The sequence below is a fragment of the Hippoglossus stenolepis genome, chromosome 9 (assembly GCF_022539355.2).
Source record: "Hippoglossus stenolepis isolate QCI-W04-F060 chromosome 9, HSTE1.2, whole genome shotgun sequence".
Taxonomy (NCBI): domain Eukaryota; kingdom Metazoa; phylum Chordata; class Actinopteri; order Pleuronectiformes; family Pleuronectidae; genus Hippoglossus; species Hippoglossus stenolepis.
The window spans coordinates 3551825-3576879 of record NC_061491.1 but is presented as its reverse complement, the minus strand read 5'-3'; the positions used below and the strand labels follow the sequence as shown (position 1 = coordinate 3576879).

The window sequence follows — 25055 nt, the reverse complement described above, 5'->3', positions numbered from 1 at the left end:
GGCGTCAGCAGCGGTGCTCAATAACCATTTCATAAGCTGGCAGCCACTGACCTATCATCATTGTGTTTGTCTGAAGTGCACTGACGTCAGTTTGGACGTGTTATCATTGACGCATTACCACATTATGACAACAAAACGTTGGTGAAGCCATTTGGTATACCACATCCTAAAGCTGATGCCATCCAAAAATCCTACAGCATCAGTAATTCTGGTGACAGCTTTATTAATAGTGATCCTCCTGGTCTGCACTGTGAGCCTGATGCAGTGTCCCGCAGATTGTGTGAGGGGATTCATGGGAGGTCGATAGATTTCAATCCATTTCCAACTAACCCAATATTGAATTTGTCTACTTAACATTATGCAATGGGCAGTAATGACAAAAGCTGGTTGATAACTCATTGTTCCTGTACTTCCACACAGCACCAGTCATAATGTTATGTAATCTTTAGAGGTGAGGAAGCAAAACATGATTTTCAGACAATGAATGAAGCATGACACTGCCACAGGTTATGCAATCAGTCCTACTCTATGTGGTTTAAGTGTATGCTGCCAGAAAGGCTGCTGTTAGGGTGCATTGTAACAGTCCTACATTGGAAAGGCTTCAGTGTTCAAGTAGATTAAACAAATGGCTTAAAAACAAGCACAAACATGTTTCAATTCTCCCTGTACTCGATGATTTAGTCAGTGTTTGTGGCCTCAGAAATCAGTGTATAGATAAGACTGAAATAATGCTATATGTGGAGGATATGTGTAGCTGAGTTATGGAATGGGTTAATTAAGATGGAAGAAACTATTCGTTTGGGATAAACAATTCAATTTTTTCTCATCAAAAGAATTTGACACTTTATTTTTGACAGAAACTCCACTACTTTAAAGGACACACTGCAACATTTGTGAGATATGCTTATTTTCATTCTTGTCGGGAGTTAGGTCACTGATATATACGTGCATTTGACTATAACATGTGTGTAAAAAATAAACAAGACACAAGCTTCATTGTTCTCATACTTTCCTCTGTACTTTTTGTGTATCTAGAGGAATAAAATCCATTGGGGAGCTGAATTGTCCTCCACCAAAACCTATCGATCTTAACTGTCACTTCTCAACAACATACAAACCATGGCAACGCTGCAGGAGAACATATTTGCTGATGTTGAGTTTAGTGCAGGAAAAACAGCTGCAGCATCAGAGGGGTTATGTCACGTTCTATGAGTTTCTCTATAAAACCTTCCGCCATGTTGTGGTGATCCAAAACTGCCTTACGTTCTGATTCTACCCCCACTGGTCATGTGCTGAATTGCATCCCACAGAAACAAGGTGTTAATTACCGAGACAGCAACGATGCATGTGCAAATTATATTTAAACCTAAGTATATTTGTGACTTGAGATGAAAGGACTGATACCAACCCATGTTTGTAAGGTCTTGGTCAATATGAAACTGTTGTCCTGTTAGCTTAGCTTAGTTTAAAATAAACTCTGCAATAGCTAGAAAAATATATAACTTGTTAGTTAGTGAGATTTCGCGATTCTAAGTGGATCCAGAAGGAGATACGGCCTCCAGGGGAAAAACAACTGAACAAGAACTTTTACAGTGAGCTTCTGAGTGGGACATAAAAGTAGATCTGAGGAAGAAATAACATCATAGAAGCTGACCGGAACAGAATTATTTAAATGTTATTAAACTTAGGTGAAGAATATGTTCAAGTCAGGAATAAATGTTTTTTTTGCACGGTTTTTCGCTGAAACCATCAAAGAAATTGCATAGGCATAGTACACACCTGGTATTAACATGTGGTTTTTGTGATCCAATCCAAGTGGACAACTCTAAAAACAGGTGTGAACACACTTAAATAAGGTATACAATGCCTATAAAAAGTATTCACCCCCCTTGGATGTTACACCCTTTTGTTGCTTTTATACATGAAATCATGGTCATTATAATTTGGCTTTTTTGACAAGAATTTGCAAAAAAAGCTTCTTTCATGTCAAAGTGAAAATAGATTTTTACAAACTAATGCCAATTAATTAAAAATATATAGTGTAAAATAAGTGTTTGCATAAATATTCACCCCCTTTAAAGTTTCTGACCTAATTCAACAGAGGTCCAGCTAGTTAATGCCAGCAGTGTCACAATTAGTGAAATGGAGATGACCTGAGTGCAGTTGATGTGTGTCAAGTGATTGGAGTATAAAAACACCTGTGTCTGGAGGTCCAGTCTCTGGTTCATCAGTATTCCTGCTACAATTGCAACATGAAGACAAAAGAACACTCCAAGCAACTCAGAGAAAAGATCATTGAAAAGCATAAGTCAGGAGATGGCTACAAAAGATTTCCAACTCACTGGACATCCCACAGAGTTCAGTTAAATCCATCATTAAGAAATGGAAGGAGTATGGCACTTGTTTAAATCTGCCTAGAGCTGGCCGTCCTCACAAACTGAGTGACCGGGCAAGAAGAAGACTGGTGAGGGAGACCACCAAGACACCTACGACCACTCTGAAGGAGTTCAAAGCTTCAGTGGCTCAGATGGGAGAGACTGTACATACAACAACTGTTGCCCGGGTTCTTCACCAGTCGAAGCTGTATGGGAGAGTGGCAAAGAGAAAGCCACTGTTGAAAAAAGCTCATATGAAATCTCGCCTGGAATTCGCCCAAAGGCATGTGGGAAACTCCAAGGTCAATTGGAAGAAGGTTCTTTGGTCTGATGAGACAAAAATTGAGCTTTTTGGCCATCAGACTAGACGCTATGTTTGGCGAACACCAAACACTGCACATCACCACAAACACACCATCTCCACCGTGAAGCATGGTGGTGGCAGCATCATGCTCTGGGGATGCTTCTCAGCAGCAGGCCCTGGAAGGCTTGTAAAGGTAGAGGGGAACATGAATGCAGAAAAATATTGCCAAATCCTGGAGGATAATCTGACTCAGTCTGAAAGAGAACTACGACTTGGGAGAAGATTTATTTTCCAGCAAGACAACCACCCCAAGCATACAGCAAAGGCTACACAGAAATGGTTCAAAGACAACAAGGTGAATGTTCTGGAGTGGCCAAGTCAAAGCCCAGATCTCAATACAATAGAGAATTTGTGGCTGGACTTGAAAAGAGCTGTTCACGCCCGATCCCCGAGCAACCTGACAGAGCTTGAGCTGTTTTGCAAGGAAGAATGGAGAAAAGTTGCAGTGTCCAGATGTGCCAGCCTGATTGAGACATATCCACACAGACTCAGTGCTGTGATTGCAGCCAAAGGTGCATCTACCAAATACTGACCTGAAGGGGGTGAATATTTATGCAATCATTTACTTTACCTTATATATTTTTAATTAATTGACATTATTTTGTAAAAATCTGTTTTCACTTTGATATTAAAAAGTTTTTTTCTGCAAATTCTTGTCAAAAAAGCCAAATTATACTGACCATGATTTCATGTATAAAAGCAACAAAAGGGTGAAACATCCAAGGGGGTGAATACTTTTTATAGGCATTGTAGATCTGATCCCGCCAGATCATATTCGGAGGTGGTCTGGCCCACATGTGTCCACATTATTTTAGCAGTGTGAACGCAGTGCGTCCTGGGCCACATAGGAAGGACCTTCTACTGAGCTGACGTCCTCTGACCCTCTGCAGTTTCACTATGAATCAAACACATTTTTTCTCTTCTCATTGATTTGTTTATGACCACTGCCACAATATCAGCACTGATCACCACATAATGATCGATACTTTCATTAAATTGGTAAAATCCTTATTCACAGCGCAGCTGCACGAGAAATATTCAGACTCTCCTGACTCGTCTCTAACACTCTTTCGCTTGCTCATGCCAACACACACACACACACACACAGAGAGAGAGACAGACATCTGACACACTTGTGACACTCAGACTGGGTAAAAACAACATAACTTGGTTTTCGTGAACAGAATTGACGTACGTGTTTGTTTGTATAGAGCAGGGATGTGAGATCCGATCTAAGATCAGATAACAAGACGCATGTGGGGCCACATTTTAATGTCAGGTGAAAGCACGCATTCAGAGCTGTCCACTCGTATTTGGATCACAAAAAACACACGTTAATACCTGGTGTGTACAGGGCCATAGATATGGATTTTGACTGTTGGTTGTTACGAAAGCAGATTCTGTAGTTGTAGTGTAGTTGCAGTATCTCAAGGAGCCAAAAGAGATTTGTTGAGTCTGTTAGCATGCAGCTGCGTCTGCTGCTGTAAGTCTCATTTAAAATGCTGCAGTCACGGTTTAACACAGCTAATTAACAGGGAACATCTTAATATGTTTACACACATTTTTTACGCAAATCACTTAATTTTTACACAAACACATTTGGATTGAGCTAATGTGAAGATACAGTATCAATCTCTTGCAAATATTTTAAAGCTAGCACTTAATGAAATGACTGTATAATAACATGTGACTGACTGAAGTTATTCAACCAGAGATTTAGATGTTGTGGATACCTGCTCACTTTGAGGGCTTTACGTCAAACAATCCATTATCACTCAGGAAATAATACATTATACATTTCTTCTTGTGTTTCTTCCACTCCACTGACCTCACTCACTATCTTCATTTACTGCTTTAAGCTCAGGTTACAGGATAGGTTTTGTTTTTCTCTTACCTGGACAGTATTTCTGTGCTCAACTCATGAGCCACTGTGTTTTTCTCTGTCACTTTATACTGGAACATTTTGCAAGTACCAAACCAAACAAACAGGTTTATATAGTGAGCAAATCATCAGCATTATTTGGAATTTTGATTACATAACACCCAAGTCATAGGCATCATGAGGATGGAAACTCTCTGATACAACAGAAAGCTGTTATTATGGTCTTGACTGTTCTGTGCTCCGCCCTGTGGTACACCATTTAATACCATGGGGAAGTGGTAATGTGGTTACTGTTGCAGTCCCAGCACCAAACTCCAAGGAAGAAGACAAAACAGGACACCGAATGAAGAGTGATCATTTGAACGTGACGTGCCAAGGGGCAGGACAAAAAAAGTCAGTAGGTACTTTTCTGTTTTGGTGAAGGGAAAGTATAAATATTCGAATGGGGGCATCTTTTCAACTTCTTTTCCCTGAAATTTAAGATTTATTTTAAAAAAGACATTTGGGGATTAAAAATTGGCAACAAAGAAAAAGTGGAATTTCTGTGGAAATGTGCTGAAGCGCTTAAGCCCCTTAATGGCCTTGGGGATGGTGCTTGTATTGGAAGCAGTCATGGCCTATTAACTGTTCTTTTATATAAGCCTACAGCCATGTTAGTGGCTCTGTGCACCAGCATTTCAGCACTAAAATGTTTGTTTTAACACGTTCATTAATAATGCTAACATGCCAAGTGATGTTTAGACGGTATAATGTTTGCAATATTCATCATCTTAGTTTTGCTAATATTTGCTAATTAGGCTTAAGTACAAGGTACAGGTGATGTTGATGTTGAACATTCCTATTTATGCAGTGCTTTTCTAGTCATGATGACCTCTTCACGGTACAGGTTTGCCATCCACCCATTCACACACACATTTAAACAGTGCCCTTTCTCTATCACACATTTTTCACACACTGCGGGCACAGGCGTCGGTGGCAATTTGGGTTAGTATCAGTATCTTCCCCAAGGACACTTAGGCACGTGGAATAGGGGAGACTGGGATCAAACCACCAACCTTTTAGTAAGTGGACGACCCGCTTTATCACATGAATTACAGGGAATGTCATTAGCTTTACAGATATTAGGTCATAAACCAAAGTACTGGACAAAATAAAATACACTTTGTCACACTTTGTTATCATGGGCCCATATTACATGTCTGTAATAAATTACATGTCACTCCAACTAATGTAAATGTCTTGTTAAGATATTTATGTCTGGATTAAAGTGGCAGACTGACATACTAGCATTGCCTTCCCTAAAGCTAATAAAAGTAGACAATGGCTGAAATCTTTGGTAAACAGGAAGAACAGCTTTGTTTTATTTGCTAAAATTGACCAAATTTTGCAAACTATAAAGAACAAGTATGCCATTATAAGTTGTTTGACAAAATTAAAGTACATCAACAAAATACAAGTCATCAGAGAATATTTAAAGCTCTAACAGCCATAGCATGTAGACACCTATTAAATCACCAAGAAGTTAAATTAATTCCATATTCAACTGAAAAATAATCTGAATCACTTCTTCCCCTCTTTAACTATTCAAATGCATTAGTTCAGGTATATGTTGAGGTTTTGAAACACTGTCACTGCTTGACTGTAACCATATATCTACTGGGCCCCTTACACTGGTACATGGGACCAAGTATTTCCTGAATGGTTAACATGCAGGGAGCTGCAGGGAGGGATAGTAAACATCTTGACACATCATCTCAATTAAAAACCTGAAGTAATATTCATGGATTTTAACACCTTAAACTATTGGATTATATAACAGTGATAACACATAAGTCTGGGTATTATAAACGTGGTTCCATTTTGTAACCTGCTATAATAACCCACACCTAACTGTAACTGAATTAAAACATTGTATTGAGCAGGAAAACAAAAAGGACATGATTGGGCCAGCCCTGAGGTTTTCAGATGTAAATTTGCATGGTTCAAACATTTTATGTGATTTTCATCTTTGATCTATCAGTGGTAATGGTTTAATGTTCTAAGGGGGACCCACCATGCAAACTTAATCAGTTTAACAAAAGCTGGATCAGTTGCTGATGTGTACCAGCTGCAAGTTTGCATTCCTTAAAATGACCAATGTGGCCTTCATAAGGTTTGTTAGATTACTTTCAGTGAAGCCTGTTAACATCAATTTATTTTTAAATCTGACTCAACTGGTTAAAACAATTACATTTCTGACTTATGAAAACATTAACTAAATAATTGAAATTTTAAATTATTAAAGGGTTATAGGTTCGGCACAATTGTGGGCCTCAACATGTTTAGTTGGCTTTTAACATGAGATCCCTGAATGCTGAATGAAGAGAAGTCTTACACACTTTGAATAGGCTTCCAAGTAGTTTGCATCTTATCATCAAGTTCATTTACATGAATTAGCCTGTACTTGGGTCCAAAGATGGCGACATAATGTAAGATGATGCTGAATCGGACATCAGCCTTTTCTTAATCTAGCCAGTTTGAATGATCACCCATCTCTGCCCAAGGTCACGTCTGAGTGAACAACGTAGCCAGTCGTGTTTGTGGTTTTCGAGAGGCTGATTGGTCAGAAGTTGAATGCCCCGTCCTCTCCTTCTTTCACACTAGTTATTTTTCAAAGCTCTTCATATGACACTGTAAACCTGTCAATAGTTTGTGGGCAACACACAGACACACACACACACACACACACACACACACACACACACACACACACACACATTCCTTTCCCTCTCAGCTTGTGAAAGACAAACTGCAGGCCTAAACTTATTGTACAACCTGTAAAACATACACACACTAACAAAATTAAGATGATGTATACTACCCTGTTTTCCAATACACCTATTTGAATAATATAATATTGCATATAGTCCTTAGTGAGGAATAGAGGTAGACCACACAGATGGCTCAAAGGCCTGCAGCAACCTACGCAGCCACTGCAAACATGAACCTTGTAGCTGAGTAACCAAGCTTCCCAAGCTACCGCCTGGGAAGCTTGGTAAATAAAAAGGTGATAAATCAGACATTGAGCCAGTGCTCATAACAGCAAACAACAGAGATAATAAGAAATTATACTGACATATTTCCTCATGATTTACAGATGCTTGACGTTACCATGGATGCACATGATTTGACTTGGGCATTTCATTAACTTATTGAGGTCGATTATAAACTAGTCATAAGGAAGACATGTGAGTAAATGTATTGAAATGAAAAATATAAAAACAAAACAATGATTTTGATCATAATAATTTAAGATATTCTTAATGCTCAAGTTATTGTTGTATTATATTATTATCATCATCATCATCATCATCATAAGGTGATGTATTCATTTAATACTTCCTACATGAATCTCCAAGTTGAGCTCTAGCCTAAAACAGACTTTCTGAACAAGAGGAAATTTGTTTAAAAACATCACAACATGAAACTATGATGTGACACATCAAACATACAGATGTAAAGAAAAATGACAGTGTTTTAGTTTCTCAGTTGACAGAAATGCAATGTAAAGGTAGAGTTGAAAAGGTGTTTGAATCTCTCAGTACTTACTCCATTGATTTAATAAGCTATTCATATGCATCCTGTGGACGATGGAACAAACGCTGAGGTCTCTGTGCAGAAACTGAGGAGGAACCACATACAAGCAACAACAAATGAGCAAGAACACAGACACAGGACAACACATGTGGAATGTCAAGCAAGCAACATTGAAAGCTGAAGACTGGTATGACATGATGAGACAACGTTTAATGCTTGTTTTGGAAACAACATGCATTGTGAGAAAGCTTCCACCTGTTGTATTAAACTATATTAGGTTCCTACAATTAGATTATGGTGATATATTTTAAGAAGTATGCTCTCATGCCATATAAACAGTATATGTATCACAACTCTACAGGTACTTCACTTCATATATTTTTAGGCCCATGGCAGTGGTTCCCAACCTTAAATCCTCATGACAGAGTTATTTTTTCTTTTCATAGAGGCCTGAAGATGTGAAGTATCCAGATTTCTCTCACTTTCACTCTCATCAGTAACATTTCTAAACAGAGAAGGCAGCTGTTTTCAGGGGAAAACTCTGCTTTAGCCACTGTGCAATCCCTGCCCAGCACAAAACTGGTTTAAAGACAAAGTTAGCAACTAGCTGATGAACACAATTAAGCATTTGGCATCTTGAGAGCCAGATATATCTGTTAGAGAGCTGGTGGAGACCAAATAAGAGCTGAAAGAGGGGGAAGTTTCTTCAGGTCACCAAAACAAATAAATTGAGATGTTACTCATGTGCTGCCCTGATGTGGCCAACACAATATTAACATGCAGCATGTTTGAGCTCAATGTCAAATGAAATATTGAAGGTATTAAAACTAGATTTTGTCAAAAGGCTCTTTACAGGACAAAACCTCAAGTTAAAGATGAGGCAAAATGCAGGAGCCACACTGTAAGCGCCTGTGTCGACAAGCAGCTGTTTGCACTGTCCGCATCTTTTGTTTCACTACAACCTACAAAGTTTAGGGTTGAAAGAACTCAATGTCCTCGGCATAAAAACAACCTGAGTGTACAGAAGTAGCTATTTTGTGCACTACACACACAATGAATTCACTTGAAAACAGTTAAACCTTCGGTGCATGAACACGCTTGTCGCACTTTCTCACTAACCAATCAAAATCAAAAAGAGGCAGGACTTACAATAGCAATAATGACTGGTGTAGTACTAACTGATCCTAGGGGAACCATTATCAATAGTTTATCAGATGTCTGGTGAGATGTCTCATCTGGGGGTCTGGATGTCATTTTTCTGCCTTTTTGTTATTACTTTATTCAGGGGAAGGGAGTTTTATCAAATCTGATTCCAGTTGTGAATGTGCTGTTCAAATCCCAATCCTTTCAAATCCTTTATTAGATCTTTTAAATTGTTTGTTTGGGTGAAGACTGAAAAAAACTGTTTTTTTTATTTTACTCAGCACATTAACAAAATAAATTACTGCTTTTTTGTGTTAAAATAGATGTCTGTAGCTTCCTCTAATGATATTAATAACAGAATGATATTTGTAATATAGAAAAGTATGGTGCATTGGCTATAATATCTAAACCATTGACAATGTGCTCATTAATTCATTAACTCTGCCCTACTTCATGTTTTGCAACAGCCGGAGAAGCTTAAGTAAAAACAACACATTGAATAAGATATTATTTCTACTTTATTATTACATACATATGCATTAAATGAATGCCTGGTATTTAATTAATAGAACTTAATGTTAGCTGTGGGTAAACTACACTAGGTCACAGAATATAGTGTATCACCAGCAGGCTGAGCATTGGTCCTTCTGAAGTTACAGAATATCCCACAGATATTACATTTTTTTTACATGTTTGAGAACTTTGTCAACTTGAGAACTTATAGGCCAGTGTGCCGTGTTTATTGTGAACAGTGTTGCTGAGTTATTGCTTGTTTGTTTTCATCAACATTCAAATTTTTTCATTGCATGAGGATAAAACACACTAACTCAACAGAGGATACAACAAAATGCAGCATCCAGGTTGGGAACCACTGCATATGTACAGTCTCTTATCAATATAAAGACTGTACTGACTCGTCTACGCTTTTTGTACCTGGAGTTGCAGCAATTTTATTTAAATGAATGATGAGTTTTGGGTCTTCAGTCTTTAGTAGTAAATTTAGAACACTGAGGAATCATATCTCAAAGCAGAGTTGAGATGTTGCCCTCACATGAGTCACATTCACATGATATGTGTGTATAATTCTCTATACATCAGGCTTTATGGTTCTTTACATGTGCAGCAGACAGTTTAAAACAGAGGAAAACAATAGTGTACTTACATAGATTCAGTCCCAGGTGTTGTTGTGGGTGGAAGAAAGAATAGACTGAGTTTTAAACTGCTGAAGAAGTATGATGCATCATATATCCGTGTACTGTGTGTGTGCAGGAAATAGAACAGCTCTCTGTGCTGCAGCTCTCTGTGCAGTGGGTGTGCAGTGAGTCCAGGCTGCTGATCCACACGAGTGCCTGTTTGGTGAGTTGTCTTAGGAACCAGCCTCACGAGCACGTCGGTGGATGCAGCTCCACCCACTGGAGGAGGAGGGGGTGTGTGGGGGTGGAGCTGAGCAGCAGGCACGATTTTTCACGATTATTCCGACAACACGTGAAAACACAATCAATGTCAATAAAAAAAACCAGCTTTTTATTGGATGTGCAGATATTTCATGTTCATTTGTCATGTTGGAGGACATTACCATATAACTGCACTGGCAATAATAATTATTATTGGATGGCATATAGATATATAATTTTTATTTCTGAACCCAGTGGATCCTCTCAGGACCCCATCAGGCTCCCACTCAAGGAATAACAGCAGTAGCGTCTTCATTATCATCCAAACATTAGTATTTGCCTCATAATGAAAATAATAAATGAAGTGCAGTCTGCTCTGAAAGCTGTTTGTGCTGCTGAGAAGTATCTCGATGCGGCACGACACAGGGTGGGAGTTTTCTGAACAATGTGGAGCTCGGGCCCCGAGCTTAAACTCCCACTCAGTCAGTGTAGGGAATGAATAGACTCGAACAGAAGGCACAAAAACAACAGACAAATGGACACAGTGTGGAGAATGGAGGAGAGCTTTACATGGCTGAACACAACAGTACAGGCTAATTAAAGCTGCTGAGCTTTAATATGTACTGTAAGTAAGTGCACATATGCATGAGCATGATGGAGCTGTTTTTATAACTTCAACTAACATATGAGATAAACAATTTTCAGGCAGATGTTCCAACTCTTTATTTTGCTTATGACACCTTAAAATAATGTGTACTTGTGACTCCAGATCAAAACCTTATGACCTGCTATGGTTGTGAGCAGGTCAACCAGGCAATGATTTTCGCTCACAGATTCAGTGACAGAAACGTCTGGTGACCACTCTGATATATTTTTGGACCTCTTGATGGGTCCTGGAACCTGAGGTTGGCAACCACTGCTTTAAAGAAGGTCCAGTGAATAGTATAGGCTGATCAGAAAGGTAAAAGTATCAGTGTTGTTGATTCTCTAGTCTAAACAAACCTCAGTTGGAATCAAGTCTGTAAAAGCTGAACAAGCTGACTTTTATAATCACTGTTAGTTATCAGTGCTAGCTTGTGTTTGGTGTTTTTGAGCTTGTTTTTGGACAAAGTTACAATTTAATTTTCTTTTAATAGGCTCTATTAAATAATGTATGACAATTATGGGGCACTGCAGGTCATGAGTTCACTGAAGCTCTTGATGATTAAAGGGGAACTCCACCGACGTCACACTTCAAACTAGTGAACCTGTCATGGGGACCTGTGCTCACTGCTCAGCCAGTGTAAACAGTTGTATCATGTTGAATGTGACTCTAGAGGAGCTTTGTCACATCTAAATAAAATACTTACACAACATTACTTAAATAATCTCATCTTGCAAACTATGAAATTATTACATTAAGCCTGTAGTTAATACGATGTGAGTGGCCTCTAATGAAAAGAATCCACTCAGATGCATTGTGGGACATGTAGGATTAGCATCTTTCTGAGACTAAGGACTAAAAACAAAAAGTCCTATCAGGCCAATACCAATTCAGTGGGGCACTTTTCAGTGTCATGAAGTGTGGTCCCAGTGTTGGTGTAGGTCAGTTCAGTAGTATTAAAGAAATAAAACTGAACAATCTATGGTTGGATTTGTTTCTAAACATTATTATAAACTGCCATTGTCTATAACGAGTCTGTTTGTCATCAGTCAGTTCAGTTATGAATCCGTTGGATTTTGATGTCACCAACAATAAACAATATTAAAAATGATAACATTGAAAATAGCTTTTATTAAAAAACACACTTCACAGAGCACATACACTTTTCTGACCCACACAACAATATCTAAAACAAATTTAACTTGCAATATTTAAATTCATCAAGTAGAACTTCATTCCCTGAAAGAACAAGCCAATAAATCCACTTGGTCAAACTTCCTGTTTCTTGTGTAAAGTTTCCATGAAGTGCCCACACTCATGAGAGAGTTCCTGTCCTCTGTTTTCTAATAGATTCATTGTTCTTTTTGATGAGATTTCCTCCAGACCCTTCCCACTGTATGACCTATGAGTGATATGTTTACTTGGATCTAAACTACAGAAGAGCCCATGCTGTTCACTTTGACCACAGTGAACCCAGGGGAATACAGGTGTAGACACAACATAAGCTGTGTCACAGTATCAACCAAAATCTAAGATCATAGTGTTATTCAATGATGGTATGCCTAGTTTGGCTTAAGGAATTGTAAGACCTTTTGCAGTCTTTAGTGTGTCACTGATATTATTTAAATAGATATATAATTTCCCCTATCATGTACACTCAATAATCCACATGTCGAAGTGAAAACATGTTTTCTGAAGTTTTTGCAAATGTATTAAAATTGTGGTCAGGTACCTGCTTGTTTGTTGTAATTATCCATGAGATGTGTCTCGATCTTGACGGGAGTCCTGTGACAAACTGAAATGGATTCTGCAGATCAAAGCAAGGTATTAAACCATTTCTAAGGCTCTGAGGACCAAATGTTGGCTTAAGGATTTTGCGTCACATTTTCAGGAACATATGTGAAACATTTAGCCACAAACGTGCACTATACTTGCAGTATATATCAAACAGTGGTAGTAGGATGGAGTCACAGTTTGTGTGTTAATTATGTGTCTGTATGGTGCATCTCACCTGCCGTTGCAGGTGGGATTGTGCAATTAACAGTTAGACCTATCAACTCATTATTATAATATGTGGCTGTCATTTGATGGTGGACAATCCAGTGCCTGTGAAAAGGAGGCGTGAACACAGTGTAGGTGGTTTTTACAGGTGTGGTGCAGCCTGAGTGGATCTGCACGGAAGAAACTGCACAAATCCAGCTCAGCTGCTAGTGAAGACTCACATGAAGACCTGAAGCTGCATCTGCTGCCAAAGAGGCTTCTACAAATAATTGGATTATGGGTCTGAATATGTTTGTCAATGAGAAATTACAGTTTAGATTTTTTGGACGGATGCTCGACTTGAAATCAATGTGTAAATAGGCAACGGTTTACAAAACTGCTTTATTAAATGATAATTTTCGAATTCAAATGTTTGTGCATTTCAATCTTTTCAAGACTTACCAAGGAAAAGTGTCTATGAGACACCACTTAAAAAAATACCTTTTAATGTTTAGGCACATTGATGTAAGGAACTCAACTTGTTTCCAGCCTCACTGATCAACACCTGAGGAAGATCCGTGGTACAAGATGGTGCTTTGTGTTTGATCTGTTTTTTGATGAAGGGCCAACACTGGCACAACACACTCTGTCAGTCTGGTGTGTGTGAGTAAAGACACCAGCAGCTGCCATGACGCTCGGCTTCACTTTAAAATCATTTCTGAGTCATCAGCCTGCAGAGCAGACAATAAACTGCATCTAATGTAATTACTGCACCTTCTGCTCTCATCCAATTGGATGATGTCATATGCAACAAGTCTTTATTTTAATTGAAATTTAGTGGAACACTATATTAAGAGCAATTTAATGTTACTTTAAACTAAATTCAGAGGGTAACATTGTTCATTTTTATTTATTTTTTGTTTTTATTATTCTATTCTACTTTGAAGTTAAATATTATTGGCCCATTCTCAACAATCCCCCATCTTTTGCTTCTTTTTTTCCTTACCCCCTGTGGCTGGTTTCACAAGATGTGGTTCCATGTGACTTGTCTGTGCAATACTACATAAAATAAAAAAGTACATACATACATACTGCTTGTATGTAATGACATTTATAAGCATGTGCTATATTAATGAGTTTACCTGCCTTTAAATTGTATTTCCCTGCAGCCATCTTACTGACTTATTAATATGAAAAAAGTTTCATCATTTCAAATAAATTTGGAAATTTGTCAACATTAAGTACTGAATGTGCTTAGTTTTATCATAAGCCTACAACTTTGAAGTTACTAACCCTTTGAATGCACACTGTAACGTGTTGTATTGTGTGTTGTGAAAATACAAATATAAATGTAAATTCATGTTGAATAAATCTCATGAAAAAGGTTTTCAGGATTTGTCCAAGTATTTAATTTATTCTGGATGGAAACAGCATATATTCTGGCATGTGGACAATAGCAAAAACAATAGCAGCAAGAAATATATAATAATCAAACATTCATATAGTCAGATGCTGTGTATTTTCTCATTCATATGCAGCAAAAAATCGAAGGTATCAATCTATGAGGCGCTCGGTGCATAGTAAACCACAGTGAGCAGAATCAGCTGTTCTGCTGTTATGTGAAAGAGGAAAATAAAAAACTTCTCTTATAGGCTTTTCTGAGGACTCATCTTTCTTACTTGCACTTATAATGATCCCTGTGAAAAGGTCAGAGAGTAACTGTATTTAAAATGTGTACTAGTACACCTCAGCAGTTGCCACATACTGCCACCAGCTGGTTCTCCTTTGTAAGTACAACGCATATATATACAAGTCCCTGACAAAAGTCTTGTCACTTATCCATTTTGTAGAAACAACAGCTTATAACCTGACTTTTAATTTATCCATTGGTTTTAGAAATGGCTCATATGAAAGCTAAAACCCTCCCAAATTATGTGTAATATACTAAAATAAATTTGCTTCACTGAAGAAAGATTGATCATTTAATGAACACAGAAAGGTCAGATTTTGGCAAGACAAAAGTTTTGTCGCCTACAGAGAGTAATGTGAAAATTGAACAAATAATTTACTTCAAATACAAAAATATGTTGCATAACATCAGTGAATTAAGTAGTGGTGCTGTGAGATCCATATTTAATATCTTGTATGACTTCCATGAGCTTGAAGGACTGCATCCATGCGGTTCGACAATGATTCATACAATTTATTGATGAAGTCATCAGGAATAGCAAAGAAAGCAGTCTTACATGCCTCCCAGAGTTCATCAAGATTCTTTGGTTTCGTCTTCCATGCTTCCTCTTTCATTCTACCCCAGACATGCTCAATGATGTTCATGTCTGGTGACTGGGCTGGCCAGTCCTGGAGCACCTTGATCTTCTTCGCCGCGAGGAACTTTGATGTAGAGATGGAAGTATGCGATGGAGCAACATCCTGCTGCAAAATTTGACCCCTTGTATGGTTGGGAATGTAAGAGGTAGCTAATACTTCTTGATATTTTAGGCTATTGATATTGCCTTCCACCCTGCAAATCTCTCGCACCCCCATACTGGATGTAACCCCAGACCATGATTTTTCCGCCACCAAACTTAACTGTTTTCTGGGTGAATCTCGGATCCATGCGGGCTCCAGTAGGTCTCCTGCAATATTTGCGCGGCTGTGATGTAATTCAAACGAAGATTCATCTGAGAAATCCACCTTCTGCCACTTTTCCAGCGTCCATCCTTTTAGCAGGCTATAGGCCTTGGCAAATGCCACACATTTTTAATTGCCTTTTGTTTAATTGCTGGTTTCTGGGCAGTGATTCGACCATGAGGCCATTTCAGAGACAGAATTCTACAAACTGTCTGGTTGACACGGGGACTTGAGGTGACCAGGCCTGAGTGGAGCTCTGCTGCAGTGGAAAGGGGCTGGCCTTGGATTTTCTGACCAACAAACGGTCCTCCAGAGCAGTTGTCTTGCGGGGTCTGCCGGACCTGGGCTTGTCAAAAACATCTCCAGTCTCTTCAAATCTTTTTCTTATTCTTTGTACTTAGCTGAGACACATTGAAGGTGTCAGCCACCTCAGCAGTGGATCTGGTCTTCAGCACCTCTTGATAATCAACGCTTTGGTCTCAGGGTGAATCTTAGGCATGTTGTCAGGGTCAGGACTGATTGATGTGAAGGTCTGGTGTGCTGGGGTTCTTTGCCCACCCACTAATTGATTGATCAATTATTGATCGCACGGTGAGGCTGTAATCTAGGATTGGGTGCATCATATGACACAGAGCGACAAGACTTTTGTCTTTGCAAACTGACTCAGTGGGCTTTGCAAAGCTGAGCGTTAGAATGCTTTTCAGCAGTTTCGTTTGGCACCAAACATTATTTCAAAAGCTGTTGGGATTGAAATTAGCCATTTCTTGTAAAAAAAAATTGATTACAAATATATTTGAAGACATAAGGTCACTTGTACCCAAGCGACAAGACTTGTCCCAGGGACTGTATATATATATATATATATATATATATAAAAATAACCCTCCGTCATAAGACACAGTGTAAATAAATAGGCACAGTAACACAACAAATATGCTGTAGGTTATTTTACGCCCAGATGGACGGATATTATATACAGACAGACAGACAGACAGACAGACAGACGAACCAGACAGATTGAGAGATAAATGTTTGCTGGGTAATGTGGCCCAGTGTAATTAGTCCACGTGGAACCCAAACCCATCAGGCACAAACTGAAGATTAAGTACAAGGCCAGTAAAACGGGGGTCAACTTTGGTATATTATAAATTCAGAGGATACATTATGTCCCTATTTACACCTCTATGACTAACTGCACACAATACCTATAAAATATGACTTTGAATGAAGAGAAGTTGGAACTGACATTGCGGATGAAAAAAACATCTGCAGCTATTTTGTCTTATTTTATTTGGCCTCGGTCAGTAAAGCTGTGGTAAAACCAGGTTCCAGCTTCTCAGTGCAGATAATTTGCGACATTGTTTGAATAAAGTCAGCAACTTTTTAAAATCAAGGATAAATGAGCGCTTCACAAGTGCACACAAATATAACATCAGGGATATGAGTGCATTATTCAGTAATTAGTGTTCAAACTTATTACATTTCATTTACTTGTTAACAAAAAATGATAAATTATGGCGTTGTTGATGTGTTGATTATTTGCAACTATTTTGTTTTGATCATAATGCCCGAAATCTTTGGTTCCTGCTTCTCAGTTGCAGCTTCTGCTGCTTCCTTATGGGACAGTTAACTGAATATTTGTATAGCTTTGGGATGGAAATTTATCTCAAATCGATTAAGGCACATTCTATCTCTATATAATATCCAGCTGCTCTAGTTTGCATTATCCATTATTAGGTCAAATGTAGTGGTTAGTATAAGAAAATCTGACATAATTTGAAAATGTCACCACTGTTTCCAAAGGAATGTATCCAAATTGCCTGTTCTGTCAACCAGCAGTCAAATACAAAGATACTGAATTGACAATATTATAGTTAAAGAGACAAGCAGCAGATCAACATGAGAGGTTTTCTTTGGCCTGAGGTCACACGTCTGTGATTGTAAATGAACAGTTGAGGGTTTAACTCTGGAGTGAAGATATATTCTCTGATAGTTTCATTTGAATATTTGAATAATGTTTGCATAATATAATAATACAGCTTTACCCACATTGTAGCCCATGAACATGAACATCACACTGCTGCCTGTGTGTGTAATGTAACTCTATTTCCTTAAAGAGCAGGACTGATTTCATTACATTTAACTTTGTTGAAGTTCTCATGTGTCTGAACAGTGAAGCACTTGGTAAAGTTGACCCTCAACGGCTGCTGTGTCCTTTGGAGAAATCCTGCCAGACCTGCAGCAGCTTTGGCCCTTGAACCCGTTCACAGGCAGAGTTTGGCGAAGGTGCACCTGTCATACTCCAAGTCTCTGATTTCAAAGGGTTCTAGGGTGGGCAGGCTGAGCCTTCGTGGACCCCAGCACACGCAGACACAGCCCATGTACCACGTCCTCCATGAAGATCAGACGAACCTGGAGGCCCAGGAGATCCTGGCGGCCAGTCTGAGAGGACATACCCAGCTCCAGATGCATACGGGGGAAGCTGTCTTCAGGGTACTCCTCCTCTGACAAATGCACTTACTGTAACTGTCCCTCCTCGGCCTGCCATCGCTTATCACTGACCCTGTGATGAAGGCCTGACGTGGGCACCGCTCCTCAGCCACCGCCCAGGAGGTGGGTGCGTTCACAAAGATGTCAGGAGATCCCACCTTCATGACGTGGGAGGCTCTGGGGCAGTGGTGCTGTTGGTTCATCATCATCACAGTCTTGATTGTCAGGTTCTGGTAGCTGTCCAGGAAGTTTATCTGGATGATGTCTGCATGTTCCCTGCTCTCCTCCTCCAGCTTGTCCTGGAGGCTGGACCTACCCCCTCAGGGACCCCCATGTAGAAGACAGTGAGGTGTCCTGACCTGGAGCTCCCCATGTTTTCTGTGGTGGCCTCCTCGCTGCAGCGTCCTGGCTGGAGCAACTGGGACCAGGAAGAGCAGGAAGGGGGCTGGTGTCCCTGCACAGTGGCTGGTTAGTATGTACTGGTATGAGTGGGGGACAGGAGCCTGTGCTCCTGCTCTGACAGAGACTTGTCTTTACCTGCTCTTTACTCAGGACACCAACTAAGATCTGAGCCGACAGGACGAGCACAGCCCCAACCATGATGGTGCTTTTTACCTAACTCCCGACAGCCATCTCCTCATTGCCTCCGGGAAACGAATCTGCTCCCGTCCAGTGGGAGCGACTCGACTTACAGTCTATGGACTCGACACGAGAAAGAAGCTCTTACAGGAGGCAATCCAGAGTACCGCTGCAGTGAGGGGCGGCCACTCCCGACAGGAGGGCGTGGACCCGGAAATCAGACAGAGAGAGCTTACTTCAAATGTTGTTAATAACAACTGCTGTAGTTTGTTGTTTTCTCTCCTTATACATTCATGTCTTTGATTTGACATTAACATTTGATATTTGTGCTTTAGCATGTAATGTCATGCCAATAAAGCTTAATTATACAGTCTGAAACAAGAGGGATGTCAATGATGTTATTATTATTATTATTATTATTATTATTTGTTATTATGATTATTAGTTTTATTATTTATTATTGTTATTATTATTATTATTATTATTGTGAATTTGTGAAACAGAAGCTACGTGTTAGTTTTGGATGATGAGTATCTCTTAAATTGAAGATGGCACAAAAAATAATAGCAATTAACTGTGAGGACAAGCCATGTTAATGAGGGATTCATTATCAACTCACTATGATCAGTAGGATTAATATTGAGTGAGTCGTAGTAGTAGTATAACTAGTTTTAGAAGTACAGAGTATTCATATTCCCAGCACCTTAACATTTGATTGCAACTCACAGAATCTCAATGGCAAATAAGCAAACTATCTAAAACCATGTGGTGTGGTTAAAAGGCCCGTGGACCCTGAGTTGGGATGTTCTTTGTTTTTCTTTATCTTCATGTAAGGCTCATCTAAAAACAGACTTTATTTACACAGGCATTCTTTAGAAGGTCAGTGGTTTACTATCCTGCCATAGCAGGGGATGGAGCAGGGGCAGGGGTGCTGGTCTTCTCAGACCTCAGTCCCTCGGGAACCTCCAGTCTTGAGAAGAATATTCATCACCTCTTCGGATCGACCTCAACTGATCATATGTTCTGTATAATCCCATATCATTGTTGGCAGCGATCATGGACCATGATGATGGATCCCAATAGTATCAATGGATCATGACAATGGATGAAGTGGATTACGGCGGCACCCGATCATTGTAGCCTTGTGGCAGCTGATCGCGGACTAAAAAATCTACAAGACTGCCTGACAATATACCTATTACTCGTGGCATCCATTGCACTTCTGTCTGTCCTGGTAGAGGGATCCCTCTCATGCGGCTCTTCCCTGAGGTTTCTACGTTTTCCCTGTCAAAAGTTTTAGTAGTTTTCCTTACCTTGTTGGTGATGGGCAGAGGATCTTACTGCAATCAACAGTTAATATTTATGACTCAGCCATCCAAACAATCATTGTTGACGTTTTCACCAGATGCCAGGTTGAGGTATTCCTGTTGCACTCTCTCCACCACCACATCTGGTTAGCATCACTGGTGTTTAAATATCTCTACCTGACTAACCAAGACATTGCCACATTGCTCTCACAGCAACCACACCAACATGGTTTAGGTGCGACATGGGTAGACTATATGAATACTGACAATGCTCGCCTGCCATAAATGTGCCGCATTGCATGAAGTTGAATCAGGTAAGCGGGTGAAATTCCTGCTTCTTTAGCTTGTCAGACCAGAATCTGAGTGACATTTGATTAAATTTAATTATATTATCTGCGTTTCAGTCTTGGCTTAATTTCCTAATATGACTCATTGAGAGTGCATTAATCTCTGAGCAAATGGGAGGAAATATGGTTTTCGTGTGGAGGAGGCAGCAGGGCTCTTGGCAGTGGCTTTGGTTGCTGCTGGGTGGATGGATGGGTGCATGTGTGTATTCAAGATGGTTTTTTTTTGGGGGAGTCAGACAGAAATGGCGATGTTGTTAGTGGTTGGTCATTTATGATCGTTTCCTCCTCCCACTCAGGTTCCTGAAGTTGGAGGCCTGATCTTCATATCCATAAGAAACTCGTCGAGTGCATTGGCCTTTCCAGTGGAACCAGTTCCACCCTGTGGAAGGCGAGACAAATCATCTTACATTAATTATATGGAGAGAAGGACAGGTCATTGGGGTTGTTTTCTTATCACACATTGATATTATAGCAAAAGCAGCTTCATCGACAGACAAACACATTTTATATTGGACAATCTTAGAAAGCCCCAGGCTTTGTCCAGTGCATGTGGCATTTTCAGTTGTGGATTAAGGATATGGCAAATAAAAGTGTCAATAAACTGAGGATTTATACTTGACACAAGGTCAACATAGATACCTTCAGCTTAGGTTTTGACTAATACTTCTCCTTTGGTAGAACAACCATGGGCTTTGCAATAATCAAGGGTGAAGGAAGTACTCAAATATGTGACTTTAGTAAAATACAAACAAATAGACAAAAGTAACTCAGAAAAAGTAAAAAGTACCATATTAACTTTTCTAAGCATAGTACTATAAATAATGAGAGTTTTCTGCCTTACAATTTAATTTCCATAAAACCTTACTGAGTTATTAATATAAAAAAAAATCAGGTTTCATCATTTCAAATAAATTTGAAAATTTGTCAACATTAAGTACTGAATGTGCTTAGTTTTATCATAAGCCTACAACTTTGATTACTAACCCTTTGAATGCACACTGTAACGTGTTGTATTGTGTGTTATTGAAAATACAAATATAAATGTAAATTCATGTTGAATAAATCTCATGAAAAAGGTTTTCAGCATTTGTCCAAGTATTTAATTTATTCTGGATGGAAACAGCATATATTCTGGCATGTGGACAATAGCAAAAACAATATAGCAACAGAAATATATAATAAAATCAAACATTCATATAGTCAGATGCTGTGTATTTTCTCATTCTAACATGCAGCAAAAAATCTAAGGTAAAAATCTATGAGGCGCTCGGTGCATAAATAATCCACAGTGAGCAGGATCAGCTGTTCTGCTGTTAGAAAGATGAAAATAAAAAACTTCTCTTAGGAAAACTGAGGACTCATCTTTTCTTGCCCACTTATAATGATCCCTGTGAAAAGGTCAGAGAGTAACTGTATTTAAAATGTGTACTAAGTACACCTCAGCAGTTGCCACATACTGCCACCAGCTGGTTCTCCTTTGTAAGTACAACGCATATATATAAATAGCCACTCCGTCACAAGACACAGTGTAAATAAATAGGCACAGTAACACAACAAATATGCTGTGGGTTATTTTACGCCCAGATGGACGGATATATACAGACAGACAGACAGACAGACAGACAGACAGACAGACAGATAGATTGAGAGATAAATGTTTTGCTGGGTAATGTGGCCCAATTAAATTAGTCCACGTGGAACCCAAACCCATCGAGCACAAACTGAAGATTAAGTACAAGGCCAGTAAAACGGGGTCAACTTTGGCGGTATATTATAAATTCGAGGATACATTATGTCCTGGCCCCACCTCTGAACCTAACGCTACGGCACAATACCTATAAAATATGACTTTGAATGAAAAGTTTGAACTGACATGCGGATGAAAAAAACATCTGCAACTATTTTGTCTTGTTTTATTTGGCCTGGTCAATAAAGCTACAATCGTGAAAAACGAGGTTCCAGCTTCTCATTTGCAGATAATTTGCGACATTGTTTGAATAAAGTCAGCAACTTTACAAATCCAAGGATCGTAGGCGCTTCACAAGCGCACAAAAATATAACATCAGGGATGGTGCATTATTCAGAAATTAGTGTTCAAGCTTATTACATTTCATTTACTTGTTAACAAAAAATGATAAGTCATACAGAAAACTGTTGATGTGTTGATTATTTGCAACTATTTTGTTTTGATCACTTAATGCCGAAATCTTTGGTTCCTGCTTCTCCAGTTGCAGCTTCTGCTGCTTCCTTATGGGACAGTTAACTGAATATTTGTATAGCTTTTGGGATGGAAATTTATCTCAAATCGATTAAGGCATTCTATCTCTATAATATCCAGCTGCTCTAGTTTGCATTATCCATTATTAGGTCAAGATGAGTAGTTAGTATAAGAAAAATCTGACATAATTTGAAAATGTCCACCACTGTTTCAAGGAATGTATCAAATTGCCTGTTCTGTCAACAGCAGTCCAAATACAAAGATACTGAATTGACAATATTATAGTTAAAGAGACAAGCAGCAGATCAACATGAGAGGTTTTCTTTTAGCCTGAGGTCACAAGTCTGTGATTGTAAATGAGCGAGTTGAGGTTTAACTCTGGAGTGAAGATATATTCTCTGATAGTTTCATTTGAATATTTGAATAATGTTTGCCACAATACTAATAATACAGCTTACCCGACCCTGTCGCCCATGAACATGAACATCCACACTGCTGCCTGTGTGTGTAATGGCTTCTTTCATGAAACAGAGCCAGCTGTTTTCATTACATTTTAACTTTGTTGAAGTTCTCATGTGTCTGAACAGTGAAGCACTTGGTAAGTTGACCCTCAGCAGCTGCTGTGTCCTTTGGAAAATCTGCCAGACCTGCAGCAGCTTTGGCCTTGTGATTACAGTTCACAATGATGAGTTTGGCGAAGGTGCACCTGTCATACTCCAAGTCTCCTGATTTCAAAGGGTTCCTGAGGGTGGGGACTGAGAGCACCCAGGAGATGGTTCCCCAGCACACGCAGACACAACCCCATGTACCACGTCCTCCATGGAGATCATGCGGACGAGCCTGGAGCCCAGGAGATCTGGCGGCCAGGTCTGCAGAGAGGACATACCCAGCTCAGATACATACGAAGCTGTCTTCAGGTACTCCTCCTCTGACAAATGCCACTTACTGTAACTGTCCCTCCTCGGCCTGCCATCAAAACATCACTGACAACCCTGTATTGAAGGCCTGACGTGGGCAGCTCTCAGCCACCGCGGTGGAATTTCGTTCACAAGGATCTGAGTCCACCTTCATGACGTGCTAGGAGGCTCTGGGGCAGTGGGTCGCAGCCCAGTTCATCATCATCACAGTCTTGTTATGTCAGGTTCTGGTAGCTGTCCAGGAAGTTTATCTGGATGATGTCTGCATATTCCCTGCTCTCTCCTCAGCTTGTCCTGGAGGTACGGACCCCTGCCCCCTCGGGGGACCCCATGTAAGAGGCCAATTTGAGGTGCTCCTGACCTGGAAGCTACATGTTTTCCTGATGGCCTCCCTAGCTGCAGCGTCACCAGAATGGCTGGGACCAGGAAGAGCAGGAAGGGGCTGGTGTCCCTGCACAGTGGCTGGTTGAGTATGTACTGGTATGAGTGGGGGGACAGGAGCCTGTGCTCCTGCTCTGACAGAGGCTTGTCTTTACCTGCTCTTTACTCAGGACTAACTAAGATCTGAGCCAAACAGGACGAAACGCAACTGACACGGTGAGTAACTTCACTAACCTCCACATTGACATCTCCTCATTGCCTCCACGGAAGACAATCTGCTCCCCGTCCCGGTGAGCGACTCATTAGTCGGACTCGACACGAGAAACAACATGAGGCAATCCAGGAAGTACCGCTGCAGTGAGGGGGAGGGAGGGCGGCCACTCCCGACAGGAGGGCGTGGATCGGAAATCGAACAGAGGCCTTCAAATGTTGTTAATAACAACTGCTGTGGTTGTTGTTTTCTCTCCTTATACATTCCTTACTCTCTTTTTGATTTGACGATAACATTTGATATTTGTGCTTTAGCAACATAATGTCATGCCAATAAAGCTTAGTGTATACAGTCTAAAACAGAGGATGTATTGATGTTATTATTATTATTATTGTTATTATTATTATTGTTATTATAGTTATTAGTTTTATTGTTATTATTATTATATTATTATTATTTGTGATTTGGCTTGAAACAGAAGCTACGTGTGGATTTTGGATGATGAAGTATCTGCAAATTGAAGATGGCACAAAAATAACAACAAGTAACACTGTGAGACAACCATGAAGTAGCTAAGTTCATTATCAACTCACGCAGTCAGTAGGATTAATATTATT

At 39.6% G+C, this 25055-nt stretch overlaps 2 protein-coding genes and 1 pseudogene across 3 annotated transcripts in view; all 3 read right to left on the bottom strand.

Annotated features, from left to right (window-relative positions):
• Positions 1–10701, bottom strand: part of zgc:162952 (PKc_LIMK_like_unk domain-containing protein) — a 30120-nt gene extending 19419 nt beyond the window's left edge. Inside the window, exons 1-2 of one of the 2 annotated variants that reach the window (XM_035166807.2) lie at positions 10503–10701; positions 8210–8282 (exon numbers count right to left, since the gene is read on the bottom strand). In XM_035166807.2, coding sequence (XP_035022698.1) covers positions 8210–8240 — 31 coding nt within the window. In that variant the 5' untranslated portion in view covers positions 8241–8282; positions 10503–10701. The remainder of the gene's footprint in view (positions 1–8209; positions 8283–10502) is intronic. The other variant, XM_035166808.2, reaches the window with a different exon arrangement.
• Positions 10702–18185: 7484 nt separating this feature from the next.
• On the bottom strand, positions 18186–20592 carry LOC118114924 (beta-1,3-galactosyltransferase 5). Its single transcript, XM_047341245.1, is given in 12 exon segments — positions 18186–18255; positions 18257–18328; positions 18330–18393; positions 18396–18431; positions 18434–18469; positions 18472–18504; positions 18507–18794; positions 18797–18826; positions 18829–18886; positions 18889–18968; positions 18971–19020; positions 20576–20592. Coding segments are annotated over 12 exon segments (834 nt in total).
• A 2883-nt stretch (positions 20593–23475) lies between these two features.
• On the bottom strand, positions 23476–24475 carry LOC118114923 (annotated as a pseudogene).
• Between the last annotated feature and the right edge of the window lie 580 nt (positions 24476–25055).